We start from the raw sequence: 21,016 nt of genomic DNA, 5'->3' as shown, positions 1-21,016 counted from the left end.
AGCTTACATCAGAAATCTGATGATTATTTCTTTTATTTTTTTTAGCTTAAGCAAACAGTGCTCTTTGCTGTCCATTTTAACTGTATCACTTTTAAAGTATGTATTGCGTCACTGTGTAAGCCTCACTCTCACCTATTCTGTTAATATAATTTAACAGGGATGGTGGTGAAAGAGCATTATTTCTTGCAAATAACTGGCTACACAGTACATCAGGTGAAGTGAGAAATCATTTTACTAATTGAATTGAAATGGAAATTTAGAAGATTGCGTGAGTCCAGAGTAGAATTTAACCTGGACACAGCTTATTACACCCCTTCTCTTTCAGATACCGCCATAAGGTTTTTAATGACCAAATAATTAGGTCTTTGTTTTTGTATCTCATCCAAAGGATGACACTTCTTACAGAATGGTGTGCCCTGTCACCATGCTGGGGCATTGGTTTGGAAATTCTGGACCTGAAAGAAGAGTGCAACCTACTAGTCCACAAACACCACAGCAGTGGTTTTCATAGAGGTCTTCCATCCCAGTACTGTCCAGACCCAGGTTGTTCCTGAAATCTGACAAGATCAGTCTGCAAGGTTGGCATTTGTGAACAATGTCCATTAACGTGAGCTGTTCTAGAATAGTTTCACTATGCACTTTTGTTTCATTGATCTGTGTGTTATCTTAGATTTATTCTCTATATGCATTAAAAATAAATGGACATTGTGGAATTAAAATGGCCCAGGAGTCAGATCACTTATTCCACTCCAACTATGTTTTATGGCAATATGACATTTCTCTGAACATGTCTCTTTAACATGACTCAGTGCTTAATGTTTCTTGGTAGTACAGCCTATATTGATGTCACCAGCAGACATGAAGTCATATTATACATTGGTATGGGCAGGTTTTGTCTGTCTGCATTATTAGGTCATAATCCAGAGAACCATAACGCGTGAACTGACTGCTCTGAACTGAACTCGGACCAGGGTAAGTTCACAGAGGTAAACTTCATGAGTAAATTCACTTACTCATGGGATGAAACTCAAAATGTTTCATCATAACCTGTGGGGAAGATTGCTTCTTATTGCTTTCCTTTCTATGTATTTAAATAGAACAAAAAATGCTCTGATTGCTGGAAACATTCTCTTTCTAGTTTTTCAATTCATGCTTGTATTTTTTAAATTGTTTTAAAAACCAATATCTTCCTTAAGTACTGAATTATTTCTTTAATATTGGAACACAAAAATTATACTGGAATTTAGATATTTTAAATGTTAATCTGTGTAAAATAAAATCTTTAGGAAGGATTCTTGTGAAGAATTAATGTAAAGCACTAGATTGTGGAATGTTCCTACTTAAATATTTGTAAAATTAAGAGAAAATCAATGGTTAATGCATAATGAAATAAAATATCTTTAAAATCAAAAGATGTAGTTGTGCCTCAGTCAGCAAAAGGTGCAATAAGTAATCAAAAGCATTTTCATATAAACACAAGATGGAGCAAATCAAAAACTGTTAAATTCCCTTTCAGCTGAAGCTTGGTCTGTTTCATCAATTTGTGAAAACAGCAGCATAGTCTCTGCATTGACTGGCTTCCTGTCATTTACAAGGGTCTGTGAAATTTGTCTTTACCCTGTGATATTGTGTTTGGCAAAGAGTAGAAGCTGCAGAAGAAGGCTTTTCCCCTAAGGTATTCTGGAAAAGGCCCAAGTCTGTGTCTTCAGTCAATCATCTAAGAACACGTGGAATGATTCCTTAATTCCTTGCACATCTTCCTTTTGTTACTATCCATATTCCATTCCTTCTGAACAGCATAGCGCTTTTCTACAATTTTGGAAAATCCTGGAAGTCAGATCCAGGAATAATAAAAGCTACAGAAGAACAGAAGAAAAAGGTAAAATTTAAGATTATGCTTTTGTGTGTAGGGCAAGTGTGATTATTCCATATTGGAGACAAAGCACTCCAAAGCCCCTTGGATGTTAATTTTTGAAGGATTTTGCTTAACCTTTCTGTTGGAATGTTACTGTTTTCCACTGATCATACTATTCATTGTTCAGTAAGCAAAAACACAGTTTGATACTACACTTTCATTCTTTGACAATTTGAACCCCTTTGACCCTTCACTATGCTTCAGGAACCTCTCATAAGATGTTGACTTTCTGTCCCGATAGACTGTTTCAGGAGGCAGTTTGTTCTCCTAAACAATATATATACTGTACACAATACAGAAAAATTACAAACAAGTTGGTACCGTTTAAACCCGAATAGCATATTGATCCAACTTCAAGATCCTGATAAGTCCTATACTTTTCCATATTGAGGGAATTCCAGTGTTTATAAAAATAAATATGCATCCATCTTCAGTAGATAAAGTCAACAGCCTAATTTAAGTCATATTATCATATGTATCATAAACATTCTGTTAAAAAATTCTAACATGAATATGGTAGAATGCTCATGTACTGGAAGAACCTTTTGTTAGCTTTGTTTAGAAGCTCCATTGGGATGATGTCTGAATCTTATGTTTTTAAATGTAGTCCTGTCTTGTTCAAGCAGCATTTTGGCCTCACAGTTCAGCCATGCCTATCTGACAGCAGTGTCTTGCTTTCTAATTGTGTGGAAGTGCATGATGATGTATTCAGGAAACACTTGGAGATGTTATGTAGAGATTTGCCACATTTCGTCTCAGTGATTAAGGCTTGTCATGATGTCAGGCCTGTAGAATTTAATATAGCCCACCAATATAAATAGTGTTTTTCCATCTGAAATCAGTTCTCATCTAAGTGTTCAGTACACAAAAATACAATAATGAAACAGGCTGTAATGTTCAGCAGATATTAAACTGAAACCCTTAGATAACCTGATAAATTTCCATCTGCTTTCACCTTGCCTGTCTGGACTACATTTTATCACGATAAGCCCTCCAGTTTGTATTCCTCTGTCTAGTCTCACAGAAAGTAGGCATTAGTTTTGGAATATCCAGTGGTTTGCAGAACTATTTAGCAGTTATCCTGCATTGTCCATTTGTGCTTATATTGTAGTGTTTATTAAGTAACTAATAGTTATTTCTCCAGAGCATAAAGCACAAGCAAAGTAGACTAGAGTTCATTCACAACCCCATCAATTAGTCCTGTTTGATAAGGGACATCTTTTTGTGTTTACATCTGAAGCCAGTAACAAGTTTACAGCTTTTGTTGTTTTTTTTTTCTTCATTTTAGACAATAGTTGAACTTGCAGAAACGGGCAGTCTGGATCTCAGCATATTCTGCAGTACCTGCTTGGTAAAGATACATTTCTATACATTTAAGCGTGTTTTTGGTATTTGAATGTGTTATACTTATTCTTTATTCACGACATAGGGACGTGCTTTCTAATTAATGGCTATACCTTCATTTTTTAAGTCAATTTGTAATTGTTTTTATTATGCAAAATCAAGATAACTTGAATTGCACCATGTTACTCTTCGTACAATTTTTAGCTAAAGCAATATAAAAAGGTTTAATGGCATTCAGTCTGTGATAGACTCATCTCTGCTTTACATGTAGATTGTTAAATTCAGGAGAGAAATAATACTGTCTTGCAAACTTTTGTCAGATACGGAAGCCTGTGAGATCCAAGCATTGTGCAGTGTGTAACCGCTGTATTGCAAAGTTTGATCACCACTGTCCTTGGGTGGGCAACTGTGTGGGTAAGTGATCAGACATTGGAATTCTAGCAAATACCTAATAGTGTCACAGCTGTCTTGTATAATACAGATCTTTTCTTTTTTTATGATTTTGCTAATTGCTTTTTCTTTTTTTTTTAAATGCTCTATTAATCTTAAATTCCCTTTTGAGTATCAGGAAGTAGCTTTATAGAACTAGAAAAGTTAGTTACTGCCAATGTTATTGACAGTTGTCTGAGTAGTCTGTTTTACTAAAGATAAAATAGAAAATTGTACCGATTGTACAAATTGTACTTATTATTTGAGTATAATAAGAATTATACTCAAAGGGGATTTTAGGGGTAATGGGATCTAAGGATAAGTGAGCCATTTTGCATGTTAACACTTATCCATGTTGCATATTGCAAACTAAGGAGTTGAAGGGGTTTCTCATCTTGATTAAATGTTTTGTTATTCTAGATGTAGGAATCAAGATAGGACTAGTATTTCCTGAGAGTATTGTCCTATACACTCTAGATGCAGGGAACTCCAGTTTTCTTGAAGTTTTTTTTTGTTTGGGCAGGTGTCCTTGGGAATTAGCTTGAAGGAAACAGGAAAGGTGAGGTAGTTTAATCTATTGGTTAGATAACTGAGGGAAGAGGCAGATGGCTGTTGGCTTGAATTCTTTTCTACTTAGATGTCTAATGACTAGATTCTGGAATTGTCTACCTGTTTTGGTGGGGTTTTATTCTTCTTGGAAAATAGGCTACACTACACTCTGGGAACAAGTTTGTTCAGACTATTGTCATTTTAAGGTTCTTCTCAAAGTGTGATATGGAATGCAGGACATCAGTGTGCTGCCTTGTCCCACATTACATTTTGATTTCAGAATTTAAACTTGAAATTTCCTAAACACAGCCTCAAATTCACATATTCTCTAACTCAAGAAGAACACAGCTATGGATAATTTGATACCCATATTATTTGCTATAAGCGGTACTTACTAAGCTTTTAATCTTGGAGATTCAGTTCATATACAGGTTTTCTTCTGAGGTTTTTGGACTTTATATTATCATATTTAATTTAAACCAGCCTAATAAAGTTTAATTCTAAAAGCCATTCAAGTCATACATATAAGTACTTTTGTCCTAATACAAAGGTTGTGGTCTTTTTATTGTTTACTCTGCCAGTCTGGATGAAATTTTACCATAGTCCTTACCTTTTACAGTGCTCCTTAAATTTTCACTTTGAATTTTATTTTTAAAATACAAAACTGGCTGCTGTTTTTTTACAAATGTTATTAGGCACTTAGTTTATTTATACTCCTACATATGAGATTATGAAAAGGCTCAGAAAGACTTCTAAACAGTTCTTATCTGTCTTCTCTTGTGCATTATTTAGGAAGTGGAAACCACCGCTACTTCATTGGATATTTATTCTTCTTGCTCTGCATGATCTTCTGGATGATATATGGCTGTATCTGCTGTAAGTGGACTGATAAAATTAGCAATTGATTTTCCCATGGCTGTTGATTATTCACCACATTGTGCTGATGGAGCAAACAACATCTAAACCAAAAAATAATGGTGCTGAGTTATGAGATGCATATTTCTTCATTTGATGGTAGCTGAGCAGCTTTCTAATGCTCTAACAGTTCTGTGGTTGGTGGGGCAATCAGCATCGTACATTATCCAATCAAGACAGTATTTCTAAGCTGTTTTTTTCCAAAATACCTTTTCTACATTTTCCCTCAGACTGGAGAATTCACTGTGCAACCAGTTACACAAAGGACGGCCTTTGGACATACATCACACAGATTGCCACTTGCTCACCATGGATGTTCTGGATGTTCCTGAACAGCATTTTCCATTTCATGTGGGTGGCTGTGCTCATCATGTGTCAGATGTACCAGGTGAGTCCAGTTCTAAAACTGTGTCCTAAACGGTGCACTTACTTTTGTTTTTGAAAGGAAAGTCCTCTACAGGCCTGCAGCAGAAGTTTTTAAAGTGGGCAAGTTCACTTTTAAATGGATCTTGTGCGTATGTGTCACTACATCACATATTAGAGGAAGCACACGCATAGATCTTTCAGGTGTTTCATCTCCAGTCCAAAATTTTCAACAGGTGCCTTGGTGTCAAATACCAGAAAAATTTACTGAAATGAATTCAATGTTGGTAGTAAGTGGCTTCTTTTGCGAATGTAAAAAAATATTTTGCTTTTTAAATGTTTAAGACTTTGGCCTTAAATATTTTATTTCTCCAGGGTAGGTCCATGACATTAGCCTTTGAATCTCAAACAAATGCTGCTCTTCTTACTTTCATGCTTTTATCATTTTAAGAGCTCACTTTTCATAACTTTTTCATAAGCCTTTTCACTGGCGTCTTTCAGCCACAGTAGTTTACAGTCCTCTTTGTTTGAGAACATATTACATTCCTGGAAAAATGTTTTAGTCACATTGTTGACATGCTAAGTGATTCAGCTCAGTTCCATTAATGTCACCTTGAGTGAGAGGCATCTGGCAGTTTATTTATACTTGTGTCTTTCTGGATTTTTTCCTCTTTTCTCTTTTTCTAGATTGCCTGCCTAGGTATAACTACAAATGAAAGGATGAATGCTAGAAGATACAAGCACTTTAAGGTCACGACAACATCTATTGAGAGCCCCTTCAAGTGAGTGTCCACCATTTATCAGCAAAATGACAAACAAACTGTAATTATATTCCCTTACTGGTCTATTAACACTTTCCCCCTTTTTTTCCTCTGTTCTTTTCTAGCCACGGATGTGTACGAAACATCATAGACTTCTTTGAATACAGGTGCTGTGGTCTGTTTCGTCCTGTTGTTGTAGACTGGACAAAACAGTACACAATAGAGTATGACCAGACAACAGGATCAGGCTATCAGCTGGTGTAGCACCAGTGTTGTCCTCTGTGAAACCATATCACACTTAGGCTATCTTGGAGTGGTGCCTGATTATTTCCTTAAAACGAGACTGAAATCAGCTTGAACTAGCATGCTGTTGTGGGGCTACACAAGAACAAAGACCAGAACCTCCTCTTTCACCGACGTTTTCTGGACATGGACAGTCTCTTACTGCCAACCGTATGGAGAAGGAGGTGGCAAAGAGTAGGAGATTGATGTGGAAAAAAGGGATATGTTCTTTAAATGGGGGTTATTTGCAATACATTTTCATGGCTGTTTTTTTTCTCTTTATGTATTTTTATTGTTGGGATTTTAACTTATTTTTCTGTTTAAATGAGCTTGAAACTTAACCGTTCCATAAAAACACCCTTGGAAAATTAATTTAAAGGAAAATATTTTGTGGCGAAAAAGTCTAAAGTCCTGGAATTTAATGCTCTGGTGATAAAGTGATAAAGGCTTTTCAGATCAAATTAGACTCTTTGAAGTGTTTTTTTCAGATCAAATTAGACTCTTTGAAATGTTTTTTTTTGTTGTTTTTTTTATTGGCTCTGACAGTTTCAGCACTGGCCCCTTTATAAACTGTTTCAAGCAGTTTTTCTGAATCACCATTACTTAAAATTTTTCCAAGGTAATTTAGACTTTGTTCAATTTGGTTAACATGACAAATAAGACTTACAGGTAATCATTTGTCATTTATAAATGTGTATGTTTGTCAAAGCTTACTTTTACTATATCTGGAGAAATTGCCAGTTGGAGGTTTTCCCTATAAATTGATGTTTGTTGGTATTTATTTTTTAAGCTATTTGAGGTGGTAACTGGTTAAAATATGGTACAATTGGAATAGTCTGAGATTTTATGTGATTTTAATGTTTTATTGTGAATGCAAAAAACTAAAATCAGCCATATCCCTTTTACACTAGGTCTACATGAATCACAAAAGACTGTAAGATATATAAATATTAATTGTATTTATTTAAGAAAAACATTAGAAATGACTACTTTGCCATATACAACTTGAAACATGTAACAACCATTGTCTCTTGGTGAGGAACTATCTAATAATGCACTGGGAAAATTTATGGAACTGTTAAAAGTAGTTTACAAGAACAGTTCATTCCACAATTCCTTGTCTCAGTTATTTAAGTTATTTTTTTAAATGCACTGATTTTCTTTTACTTGTTGTCATTAACGAAATTGGGCTGATTCATTGCTTCCTAAAGAACACTTCCAGGTTTACTGCAAGAAGGCCACTGGCTTGTTATTCTGTAGAAAAATGATTAGCCGCCCATCTTTTTTTGGGAAAGAGGGCTCTGCGAGCAGCAGCAACCAGATACAAGTGTAAAGAATGTTTATCTGTACATAAATTATATAGTTTCCCCATTTTGTGAGTGATTTTTGTCAGTGTTAGTCAAAGCTGCTCATTTTATTTTATCCAACCAAAAAAGAATAAAATAATAAAATTGTACGACTGTAGCTTTTAGTGATGTCCAGTACTGCTGTCTATAGGCATTTTAACCAGCAAGTTCACTGCATGTTTGATGCTTGGAAATTTGGCAGTCCCCATAATGTAGGTCATTTCCTCTATTGAATCAGCCCCAGTGTTAGCTCAGACCCTTCTGCTTGAAAGAAGGTGCGAGTCTGTAAATAGTGAATGTTGGTATTTTGCAAGTAGACTTTTTCTTTTCCAGTAACCTTTTCTTTGTAGTGCAAGACCTACATAATTTGCAAGTGCCAAATATTGACCACTTGCAGAAATGTAATATATTTGAATGTTTACCATTTGGGAATAAAGGTTATTTTTTTCTTTTTGGATCTTATGCTGGGTTTGTAATACTACTGGATGTAAAATTGTAAAGTGAAAGCAAGAAAAAAATCATTTAGTTGATTAATGTTTAGCTGTTCTGCCTTGGTTCTGTCTACATGCAGGAATCTGGGACGATTACTAAGATGCATCAGGGCAGCCTGTCTTTTAGTACAGGGGCAGGGTACAAAACGGGGACAATGTGGCATTGTTTGGACTGTCCATGTGCTTATCAGTTAACTTTGAGATTAATTTCATCAGGGGCTAATTCAGACAAAAAAGGTTTGAATGCTCTTCTGAATTTCAGCCCCTCTTTTTTTGACAGTTTTGAGTACACAATTTTCTGCTTCAACAGTGCCTCAATATCTAATATCTAATATATAAGTCTTTACTTATCAGAACTCTGCTTCTAATTATTTTGACAGGGTATGTTTTGAATAGCTATCCACAAAATCTGCTCATGATAATGCAAGCAAAGTCACTCTAATGCAGTTGTAGAAGATGTTGAAAGGGGGCACTTCAGGTGATTATATTGTCTTTTTGCTATATATGTTAAACATTGGTGACTAATATTGGGCATTGACAAGCACAGATACTGGAATTTAACTCCCCATATTTAAACATTTATACTAAACGGTCTAAATCAAGTATCAGTGTTTCTCTGTGTAAAGATCACCCCTTATCTGTCTCCACAATAGGGTGGATTATCAAAGCTCTTCTTCCAGTGCAATGTTTGCCTGACGTTTGAAACCTAATATTTAATCTCTGAATGCAGAATATCACAAATCATAGTAACCACACATTGGTGTGTTCCCTTAGTAACTTTAAAGAGTGAGACAAATTTTGCACTGGAGCTTTAGTAAACGGAGATGTATTTTTAGTTTTCACCCCTCTCTGGTGTCTGGCCTTCCCTTGTATGCTTTAGTGTTACATGGCAAAATCCTCACTCTCCCAGTCAACACCACTAATTCAATGTGAATTTAGTTTCTTTATCTGCAACTGTGCCAAGCTTTACGTTTGAGATCTTTGTTCTACTTTGTGATCAAAACTCTACACATAATCTGCATTCGAAATAGCTCTCCTTAAGTTATATGTCAGATTTTTGTAAGTTATTAAATAAACATGGCCTATTATGTAACACTGATGTTAAACTGTGTTTCATGCTGCATCCTGAACCCACAACAGTAACTGATGTGTGTGGCTACTGTAAACACCACTGATTAAAAAAAACTTGGGTGACACTAATCTTGTGGATAGCAGCCTTGATTTTCATCAAGTGATTAAGCAACAGTGCACTGAAAAGGGGAAAAAATGTTTAAATTAATGTTCCTTTGCAAGCCATATTTTTCAAACTGGCCCATAAAAGGGACAAGCACTGCAAAAATCTTTTTAAAAAAGATATCATGTATGAATGCATAGTACATCCCAAGAATGTAGTAAAAACTACCTTAATCACAACAGGCTGTCAACTCTGATAAACGTAGTACACTTTTCATATCCAGATTTACCCAATCTAGGACATGAACTGCTTTGGGCTAATACCATCACAGATGAATGGCTGAATTAGGTCTAAAATGTTGGGAGTGACTAACTTGAATACACACCCTCAAACTGTTCACAACTAGTAAAAGATTTTACAACAGGCATGGGGGAAAAAAGACCCCATTAAGTTTAATCAATAAATGTTTTATTAATTGCAAAACAAAAGCCAATGTGGTTTTTATACAAGAACTCCCAATTTAAAAGGCAAATTGGTTAGTAACAAAGCTTCACAGTAGTAAATGAATGTACAAAGTATTTTTTTTTTCTCTGAGCACTCGGCACTATTCTTGATGATGCGGCATTTGCAAGCTTTATCACTGGGCATGAACAAGGGCTCCAGCACCCTGGCCATAGCCAACACCTTTGGGTCCAAAATTCTTAGCATAACAAGCTGCAAGACAAAAAAACATTTTGACTATAAAAAAATATGCATCACACTTTCCACATCTGGTAATCACACAAGGATTGGGTACAAGGAGAAAATTATTGACATTGTGTGTACCTTAAAAATGTAAAGCACATTGAACATAAACTATGTCTGATTGCTGCTGTTGAAATTTACAGTCTAAGCAAAGCATCCTAGCACTAAGTTTCAAACAGGATGTTTAGAGGCTAATAGCATATGTGTGGTAGGTAAGATTGTGGGTAAGAACTATTTGTTACTTTAAGTACCTTTCTGAGCTAGAGAGCCATAATCATGATTTTGCTTGTTTACCTTAAACCTAAATAGTACAGACAATTTAGAAATCTTTGATTAAGTGTTTGGTTTTCAAAACTTAGTTATACACCTTTCGTACTAGTGAAAACTGACAAATGGAAAAAGTCCAAAATGGCTTCCATACACAAGTAACAAAATGCAAAACCTTTTTAGGTTGAAGAAAAATCCCACAATGCACACATGGTATTTTTACCATGACGCAAACTTTGTTTTAAACCAGACGGTGCATGATTAAGGTGCTTGTTTACACACTCATTCTACACAAGCCTCAACTTGTTAAGTTGGCATGGCTTGTGAAAGCCATCCTTCAAACAAGTTTTACCAAAACAGTGTCCCCAAACAAGTTCCACTACAGGTCCAGAAAGCTTACCTTTACAGTAGATCTCTCCATCCTTTTCAGTCTGAGTTGTAGACTCCAAGCTCTTCCCACACTTGGCACATCTGAAGCAGTTCTTGTGCCAGGGCTAAACAGAGGATGGAAAAAACTGACATGCTGAAAGCATACTGTAAGTAACCAAGCAACGGTTTCTATTTCTTTGAATATAAGTTAACTGATAAAGATAAGATGACCTTAGCATTAATCTATTAGAATCTCACAAATGTCAACATCTAAATTAGGTTCTGATGTTACAGTTGTGACAAAAGTATCTGCTATACAGTCTGAGTAAGTCAGTCTGACTGCATTTCCTAAAAATAGATTAGATTGACACTGAGACATTTGAGTTTGGACTTCAACAGAACAACACTTGACTTTGGTATCAATATGTAATCCTGCATTAAGAAGAAATATACAAATACAAATGGTGTGATTGTATTGTTTTGTTTGTCCATGTTGCTTCCATATGATGAGGATGAACACTCCTTGTGTAGCAGACCTGTCCCTTCACTGATTAAAATGGCCATCAAGTACTGGCTTTGAAGAAGTGCACTGTTTGGAAACAGAATCAGACATCAATATAAAACGCTCCATTTTCACAGGTTCAAGCCTGGTCATGTCATGAGCCGACAGAGACCTCAGTTCCTCAAGGGGTGGCAGGGGCGGAGTGGCTGAAAAAGACCTAAAGAGACCAAGCGACACACCTCACCATATCTTCTTCCTTACCTTTCCAGCGCCCACTATCTTCTCTGCAGCATACACCGACTCGCCACACCTGGCACACTTCTCGGAGCCCCCAAACTTCTGCGCAAACTTGGAGGGGTTGGCATTGGTGGTTGGTCTGTGACTCTGGCTTCTGTATATTAAAAATAGCTTATTTAGCTCTTCCAATATTGATGTCTGTTTTTGCAAAGCTGTTGAATGAAGCAGAAGTGCGTGCCTTTTCCCTGACTCTCTCCTCAGTGGGTCACATTGTACTCCAGATTATGATCTGCTGTGCATCACAGGAGCTGGACTTGCATAAAGAGCTCTTTTAGAACAGAAGTCATCTGACAGCTCTAGGGCTCCTAACTATATGATGCCAATATAAAAGGTACCAACCATTCCATTGTAAACAATTCCTCATTCAAATCAGTGAGAGAGGAACACACTATCTGATGAATTGGCACAGGTATCTTTCATACAATTTCACAGCGATTTGTCCCAACTACAGGCCTCAGAAAATTCAGCATTGTTTATTTAAAACAGAAAAGGGAGGATCTTCTTGTGAGTGCAGCATTATTTCTGTAATAGCTAATTAGAAAAAGCACTCACTCCTCTGGTTTGATGCCAAGTCTCTCTCCTCTGTCCATGTTGAGTGTTCCAGCCCCTTGGCCATATCCATAACCTTTCGGCCCATACTTCTTCCCATAGCAGGACTTGCAGTAAATCTCTGTATCGTGAATGGCCAGCGTGGTGCTGTCTAGGCCCTTTCTGCACACCACTGCAATGATAAAATTGTAATATGATCAGGAAGACAGATAAATAACAGGGTGATGCAGGTGAGGAATGATTCCAATTGGAGATTCCAATCTCCAAACTGTTTTTAATGAAAAACTAGAAAACTGCAACCAAGTGTAGAAAAATGATAGTGTTCTGAAATATCTTGATCTGCGTGTTCAGAAATGTCTATGGTGAAAATCAAACTGACAAACTTTCTTCTGACCATTATACAGAACAGAGCTGCCCAGGCTTGGTCCTGGTATACTTGTTAACCAACTATTTAACCCCTGCTTCTAATTACACCCTTAACTGTGCAAAATAAACTATGGTTTCACATTCACTGATTCCTTAATATTATTTTTTTATATAATACCCCATTGCGCTTCAAAAAAACAAACATTTTCTGATCATTGCGCCACCAAATCGTTTGCAACTGTTCGTATGTCACCAGAATAAGGCCTACTTATCATAAAATTAGCATGGTACAGCATGAACATCCAACAAAAGGAATGTAAGCAAGATGGCAATCCAAGGTTACACAGGGACCTTATTTTCGATTATTGAAAATCATGGTCTTTAGAACAAAAGGTAGAATCAAGAACCACTGCATTACAGGTTGCATTTCGATGAGGACCTGTTGTGGATGTATTGTATAGTATTTTTGCAAATCTGGCAAGTGCACTTCTGAAGCTGCCCTGGACAAAACCTGCCAGGTTTCAAGTCAATAAGTGCAGTGGCTCTAAGACCACGGTAATTTGAACAAAATGGCAGACACTGTGTTTATGTAGGAAGTCTATTATGATGCATGAACAGTCATCAGTAAAAAAATTATTTCTATGTTTGGTGTCAACCTGCCAAAAAGTCCTTGAACAGGGGGAGCTGGTGTAAAAGGCTGCATTTTTTTCCAAAGAGTTGAGGGTTCACTTTGGGTGGCAAACTATCAAAGCAATATGTGAGGTGACAATCAGAAGCAGCATTGAATTTAACTTTAGTTTCTATGTAGGAATAAAGCTCTGCAGCTATCTTGGTACAGTATATACAGTACAAGAATAACAGCATGTCAAACGTTAATATGCTCACTAGAAACATACTGGCCATTACTTGGCCCATGAAGTTAATTGAAGTTAATGAACTTAATTAGCCAATGTTAATTGGCCAATGTTTTTGCCAGTGTTAACTGGTCAAATATTTTTTAGACAGAGCAGTTAACATGATGTGCCGCACACATCATAGACATAAAAACTAATAGGGCAACTTTATAGGTTCACAATTCACAAAACTTTGGCTGTTGAAGAAGTATGCCAATGTTTTAATTTGGTCAGTGCAGCAGTTCATCAGGAGGTTCTCGAGCTGGATTCAAATACACACTCAGGTCACATCTTTGGTTGACACAGGACATACATCTTTGCTTTAATTACTTTTTTACTACTTTAATGGCTTGGCCTTTTTCAGCATACATGGAACATGAGTTTAAAAAAACAAAATCTGTATAATTGCAATAGGCTTCCAGACTCTGCCTGAGGGTCAAGTTAAATTGTGGTTGTAGTCTGCAAAATACCCAAGCTGAAATGAAAGTTACTTTATTCACCACACAAAACAGGATCTAGGGATTGTCCTTTTACTAGTGTTTCCTTACAGAACCTGCAATACACCCATAGATTGCATTGCAAACTGCAATACAGTTCTGAAAACAGGAAAAACCACTTCATAAAAGCAGGTTACTGTATTTGTCCAAAGAGCTCATAGGCTTCAAACACTGTGTTCACCTTATAATTATGTTTGCAAAAAGCTTTCATAACTTTTTGTGCACACTGCAAGTTTAATATCAAGTACCTAAAGGAACTGAACTATTCTAAGGCTCAGAATTCTTGAAAAGAGACTGACCTTGCTTCGTTATTGATCAGGAAAGCATGAGTAAATCACATACACATCTTGTCAGTCTAGACGATGTCTCCGAAATGCATGAGCAGACACATAACACATGTAACCAATGACGTTTACCATTCATTAAACGTAATTTACTGCAATTAGTATTGGGATTAATCTGACCATCATGGTGTTGCACATATCTAGATGGCACTATACTCTTTAAAACATTTACTACTATTGGACAACAGCTGGGTCACCAAATTATAATTTCTGTACTGCATGAAGATAAACTCTTAATGGGTTACAAGTTGATGTCCAAGAAAACAGAAAGATCGTACTGTAAATCTGCCCTGCTGGGCCCAGACTTTGACGAACTGGTAAAGGCAACAAGGTTGAGTTGAGATTTTGGTTCAAACTTTATGTGAGGTTATGGAAGGAGTAGATTTAGTAGATTTGCTTAATATAATGCATAAATTCCTATAACACAAAACTTAAAGGAAATCGACCTCCATTTATGATGCCCAATAGAGAAAAGTCAGAAGAGGAGAGTCAATGTACAAGAACTATCAGTTACTCAAAGTCAGACTCGCAGAGCAAAATCAATTTTAACCTTTATGAACAATAAAATAAGACACTACACAATCTGACTGCATGGCCCTTATGAAGAAACAAACTAAGAACCCCAAAATAAACTATAACAGCTGACTCAGGTCAATTGGGGAAAAAATATATACAATATATATTTGCATTGTGTAACTGCAAAATGAAGCTCTGAAAAAAATCAATACTGTACGAGAATCTGGAATTATGGCTTTCACACTAAACATTTTCAAGTTTAGAAACCATTTATTGTGTTCCATACCTTCACAACAGAGTGCATAACATTTCTGGTCATTCAGTGAGATAAACAGCAGTTTTATTCTTTTGAGTTCCTGGACTTATCATGCTCGTTTGTCTTTGTCCTCAGGGACAAAGCAGCTTCTGTAACATCAAGTCCATTAAAATAAACATTATAAAGGCCAGATTGTCTTCTTCCTGCAATAGCCAGGCATTAATCCAAAGGATGTGTGTCATTACAACAGTTCCAGAAAGATACAATCTGTTAAAAGGAGGTCAACTCAAAATGTCTTCAGAAAAACATAAACTGCATTCAAACAAAAAACAAGCAACCTTTAATACAACGTCAGCATCTAGGAAGAATATGTCCTAAGGGCACTAATTGATTCAGGCCGCCCTGGGCCCTAGAAAGGAAAATCATTTCAAGAGGCTTGGCTAAGCAATTAATATAGTAGTCTCCAAAATCACTAAAACCTTAAATGAAACAATTACATTTTACAAAGAAAATGCAATTCTGAATTAGTGTTTTTCAATATCTGTAAATGTGAGAATGTTTGAAAGGGGGGTAATGACTATAAACAGATGTTTCTAAATGCACAAATGTTCAAAATATAGTCATATCTTCTAAACACACATGTAACCCCTTAACGTTTTTTCATCATTTCGTAGTTTCACAAACCCTCTGTTTAGATTTCTGGACATCACCTTGTTGACCATTGCATTAATAGAGGCAAAAACCAAAAGAACAATGCTCAGCACACCATGGGGAAAGTCCCACTACGCCAGTTTTACACCTGGCTGAAGAAAGCTTGAAATGATACTGTTGTACTTACTGCAGAGAAAACAGCATTTGTGAAAGCTTTTCCCATCGCACTGCACCTCCTCAGCATGGTACACTGTCCTCTGGCAGGCTGCACACTTGTTACCACCACCCCAGTTCGGCATTCTGGTGCTGTGAAGAGGAGACAGGAAGAGCGAAACAGAGCTTTACTTCTACAAGCATCTCATATAGGAAGTCTGAGGTAGGTACGTCCTTCCCGTTTCAAGCCACGTCATCAGTAGCTTCCTCCTTCTGCACATTCCAATTATTAGATTAGAAGATTGAAAGCCCTTGGAAAACTTTACAAAAAAGTTACAAAGAGAGAAATGCAGACCCACACAACTCACTGAAGTCATGAGCTTATGGGTCTACCTTCTCCTTTTCAAAAGAAGTCGGCATTCTTTAAAACCAAGCAAAATCATTGCTGTGTTTCTAAACTATTGAAACAAATAGTTCTAACAGTTCAATATCCAGTAGGGATGTATCAAGTAGTTCTAAATCAAACAGGGATATAGTAATTCAAGTTGTCATGGAAATGAAAGGTCGATGATGTCCAATAAAATTGTTACATTTTCTACTGGTATTGTATTTAAATTAATATTTTTGGTTTGCATCACGGTGTTTTCAAGCTACTACATGAATAAGGCTTATTGTTGGTCAAAACATGTCCAGTGGTGTTTCGAGGCTTTGAGGTGTGCAAATGTTCACTTCACTTCCACAAGAATGTTGAACGATGACTGTTTTCATGTTGAATGTGCTATAATGGAAATTAATATAAATTGGAAAATGTTGCTGGGAGTGGGATTAAACTTTTCATCTAAAAAAAAAAGACCTAATACACCATGGAACAACAAAAACATTTTGGATGCAATTAAAAAAATATTGGCCATGTTTTATAAATCTATGTATATCTTGAGGACTACCCTTTTTAATTAAAAATGCTATAAAAATTGGCTAAGTATAATCTTCATTTTAAATAAAAAGTATAAAGTGGGACATTTTCACAAGCTGAAGTGTAAGACTGAATTAAGTGATGTAATCACATAGCTAGTAAAACTGTAATGGATACTGTATGTAATTCTAGCTTGACCACAACCAAGAATTCATTAATCATGCAAGTCAGAAACAGCTATATTTTGAAGTTGCAAGTCACCATAATTACAAACTATGAACTAAGCTCTTAAGACTACCCAGATGTAAAAAATGAAAAAGAAGAAATAAAAACCGAGTTAAGTTCCTTCTCCCATTCCTCTGTCAAGTCTCAATTCATGCAACGTTTTCATAGACTGTAGTTTATCATATATAAGTATACATCTTTCACTTAGCCGTTTTGTTTCTTGGATCAGGACACTCAAGCAATCAGTTAAGAGACACTTGCACGCACTTTCTACAACTGCAAAGTCATCATAGCTTGTGTCTAGAGCAGCAGTTTCAGTCTGAGAACTCCAGTAAGATGGTAATCAGGAACAGCAATGTAAACTGCACATGGAACTACAGACAGAATGAAAAAGGATGTACAATTATTATGCTTGTGTTTCAATATTCAAATTAAACATTTGAAACATACAACATTTTAAGGTCCAGTGCCCGTGGACACATTCAGAAAGCTTAATTTGTTCCACTTAAGGTTGTTGAAAATCTTATATACTGCAAAAACGGCGTAGATAACAAAATGAGCTGATACTGCATTGTTAAACACTTCCCAGGAAGGTGACTTATTTTCCTTGAAGTCAAGCTAGTGGCCAACCACTCCCAAGAAATGGCGTGTGCTCCAGAGGTTAGGGACAATGCACTGGATGCAATGTGTGAACTCTATTTATACGCTTCCAGGTTTTTCTATAGGAAACCTCCTGAACACAATGAGTCTGAGCACAGCCTCATACAACAATACACCATGTGTACAGTTTTAAAGTTAGAAGGTACAACCTGCCTTTTTTTAGATTTAGAGATACGATTCAAATGACCAAGATAAGAATACCTATAAACCCCCATCCCCCTACAAAAGAGAAAAAGTCATTTCAAAGTAGATGGCAAAAGCACACAATGTATAAAGACAAAACCATTAATATGCAAAAATGCATCCATCTTGATCTTCATGCTAAAGAAACTGTAAACAATCCATTGCCAGTCAACACCACATACAACTGAAACTGAAGATCTGGTATTGCAACACCTAAAATACAATTTTCACAAGCTTGATAGTATACCATGAGCTAAGCTGGAATAACATAAATCTTTGCTTATTTTTCTAATCATAAAACTTTAAAAGCTTTTACACTCAGAATTTGATTTCTACATTCAGTTATGACTTTTTCTGTGTTGTTATATGAGCACCTTTAACAACGTTTTAAAATCTTTCTGCAAACAATATTCACTGCATTGGGTGTAACTGCACATGGTTTCATCCAGTTTACAAAAGGCATCTCTCCAAAGGCTAAGAAGATTCAGCTAGAGGCAATGGAGTTTTTCTTTCAGGAATGTACCACACCATAAACATTAGTAATCCTTAGAAGCATATATATGCTAGAACGTGCTTTCAGAAATACAGTATCCAGTCTCCATGTGAAAAACATGCGGTTCATTTGTCTGAGGCCTCAGTATTACTCCATGTACGGTATTTTTCACTTGGTGAATTAAGCAATTTACTCCCTAACTGTCTTGAACACATAATTACATGCCAACTGAATCAAACGAAATGATACTTTTCGAAGACTGTCTATGCGACGGCACAGAAGCAACCACAGCACAGAGTTTTTAAATAACCCCTTTGAAAGGAACTGCTGACATCAAACTCAGTGCATTACAATTTGTAATACAAAGCAATGCCTTTGCATTCGATCAATCGTGAAGATACGAACCTTAAATGTGTGCAAGTTTCTTGAGAAAACAGACTTTTAACAACTAAAGGTGTGCATTTTTTTCTAATGTTCCAGCTCATTTTATTTCCAAACCGACCTTGAGTGAAAGAACACCTGGGGGGTACTCTCGGGTGGGAAGTCTGGCTTTTGCAGGTTCTTTTAAACAGTCAGTCTGCTGCCAGGTAGCCTCCGCAAACCTTAATTTTTGCTACAAAGTTTCCGCCTAATACATATTTCAACTAGTACTTAATAACATGTAAGTCTTTAAGTAAACATGTTTAAGTAAACAAAAGTTCACTGGGAAAAAAAGTCTGAAGAAGTAACAAAATAATGTATAGATACCGGTACTGTATTCAAAAAGCACTGCATTTCCAGATACAAACTGTATTATAGTTGCCTTTAATCGAACAACAATAAGTCAAAATCATAAAAATGTACTGTATTTATAATCAAACTATCCAATAACGACTAATGAAACGCATTTAGAGAAGACTTAACTTGGGCAGCAGCTTTTATACGTATTTCATTTCCATACATATAATCGTTTTGAAAGTGTAAAGTAGAAGAATTAAACGCATCACGTATAGCCATCTGAACATTCATAGCTGAAAACCGACCGCTTATCGATGTAAGTTCGACGTTCATGCAAATAGATAATATATCGATAGGATTAAAAATGATTATCTTTACAATGCATCAAACAAGCAAAAAAACCCTTACATTTACCGCAGATTTAGACTGAAGACTCAGATCCGCACAGATGGTGCTCCGGTCAACCTCCCCCCTCAAACTGGCCAAATTCGAGCTGCGTCAGACTCTCATAGGTGGGAGGAGTGGTTGGGTTTGGAATGTTCAGGCGTGGAAACCTTGCTCACGGAATTTTGCGTCATCTTGGCTGTGGCATGCGACGAGAATTGTCAGTACGTACAGCTAATGCCTTCCCTGCGCTGCGGTGATTATCATATGTTACTCAACAGGGCGAACGGAAGCCCTGTTAATAATAAAGCGAAATGCATGACTACTGATGAGTTGAAGAGACTGTAAAAACCGTTTTCTTGAATAAACGGATTGTATAAATGACAAAAAGGGGTGCACACAAAAACCCAAGGCGTTTCTAAATGTGTATATAAAAATATCATTTTTATTCAGTGCACTAATAAAAATTCCACGTACTGGAACTGTGGCAATTCCACTATTTATAATTATATAAGAATAATTTATATTAAATGGATGTGGTTGCTATGTACGAAATAATACGTTCATTTGGGACGGATGTTTTTGCCTGTCAGACTGAAAGAAAATTCTAGAGTGAAATCTTATGGTTAAGGCACAGGAGTAAGACCAAGAGGCATTGATTTCATTACCAAATCTAAAATGTGTGATTTTGACAAATGCATAACTATCAAACCAAACCCAGAATCAACTAGGTGAGAAGAGCTGTCTGAACACACCTTAGATAACGTTTTCACACTATCGCACAGCTGTTTGCTGAACAGAATGTTAAGAACAATACCCTGACGTTTGTTATTCAGAAGACTAGCGTTTATGGCTACACTTCCACTAAAAATATGTATTGTGCAGTGCTACGATTTGTAATCATGTTTATTCTTTTCGTATGTCTCTGGATAAAACACAATATAAAACTCAAGTCTCCATTGCAAAGTTTGCTGTAATATACAGTACAAGATTTAAAGTCAAATTGTATTAACATGTGGTGAAATACTAGTTAAGCATACAGAACAAAGTTATTGTAAAGCATGGTAGACATATTAGGCATCATTGGTGAAATACAGTAAAAAAAATTTAAACACAAGGTGAATCTGAAGTTATTTTTAACTAAATACTATCAGACTTGTGCCAGATGCTTCATATCAGAGTTAGAATAATTTGGACAGCCCTGGTCCTGCAGAGACACAGGCTGGTCTTACAGGCTACCCTTATATCAAACGTTCGTAAAGACTAGTTGTAGTAATTGCTTCAGTTAAGGTTGAAGTGAAATTCTTCCAAATAGTTAAGAGATTTAGGATTCAAGGGTGTCCTGTAAAACCTGCTCGAACAGGAGTGGTCGTCCCTGAGCTATTTGTTTTAAAATATATGCACATATTGCAAGAAGGCTTTATCATATGTACGTAAACTAAGGTAATGACATTGCAAGACTGTGATA

At 36.3% G+C, this 21,016-nt stretch overlaps 2 protein-coding genes across 3 annotated transcripts in view; one reads left to right on the top strand and one right to left on the bottom strand.

Moving 5' to 3' along the window:
- Nucleotides 1-9,592, top strand: part of zdhhc17 (zDHHC palmitoyltransferase 17) — a 40,603-nt gene extending 31,011 nt beyond the window's left edge. The window contains exons 11-17 of the mRNA XM_088922959.1: nucleotides 1,757-1,879; nucleotides 3,204-3,266; nucleotides 3,580-3,673; nucleotides 5,030-5,113; nucleotides 5,383-5,540; nucleotides 6,203-6,297; nucleotides 6,402-9,592. Of these exons, the coding sequence (XP_088779085.1) occupies nucleotides 1,757-1,879; nucleotides 3,204-3,266; nucleotides 3,580-3,673; nucleotides 5,030-5,113; nucleotides 5,383-5,540; nucleotides 6,203-6,297; nucleotides 6,402-6,540 (756 nt within the window). The 3' untranslated portion in view covers nucleotides 6,541-9,592. The remainder of the gene's footprint in view (nucleotides 1-1,756; nucleotides 1,880-3,203; nucleotides 3,267-3,579; nucleotides 3,674-5,029; nucleotides 5,114-5,382; nucleotides 5,541-6,202; nucleotides 6,298-6,401) is intronic.
- Nucleotides 9,593-10,020: 428 nt separating this feature from the next.
- On the bottom strand, nucleotides 10,021-19,674 carry csrp2 (cysteine and glycine rich protein 2). Of its 2 annotated transcripts, none has more exons than XM_088922961.1 (6): nucleotides 19,579-19,674; nucleotides 16,008-16,126; nucleotides 12,301-12,469; nucleotides 11,713-11,842; nucleotides 10,981-11,074; nucleotides 10,021-10,283 (listed from the first exon to the last, which is right to left on the bottom strand). In XM_088922961.1, exons 2-6 carry the CDS (start codon nucleotides 16,117-16,119, stop codon nucleotides 10,207-10,209), a joined length of 582 nt encoding a protein of 193 aa, XP_088779087.1. In that variant the 5' UTR covers nucleotides 16,120-16,126; nucleotides 19,579-19,674; the 3' UTR covers nucleotides 10,021-10,206. The 2 variants fall into 2 exon arrangements, with proteins under 2 accessions (XP_088779087.1, XP_088779086.1); XM_088922960.1 differs by having other exon boundaries at nucleotides 19,573-19,669.
- Nucleotides 19,675-21,016: the final 1,342 nt, after the last annotated feature.

The sequence above is a fragment of the Atractosteus spatula genome, chromosome 8, assembly GCF_055471065.1.
Source record: "Atractosteus spatula isolate fAtrSpa1 chromosome 8, fAtrSpa1.hap1, whole genome shotgun sequence".
Lineage (NCBI taxonomy): Eukaryota > Metazoa > Chordata > Actinopteri > Semionotiformes > Lepisosteidae > Atractosteus > Atractosteus spatula.
This window is presented reverse-complemented; position numbering and strand designations above follow the sequence as displayed.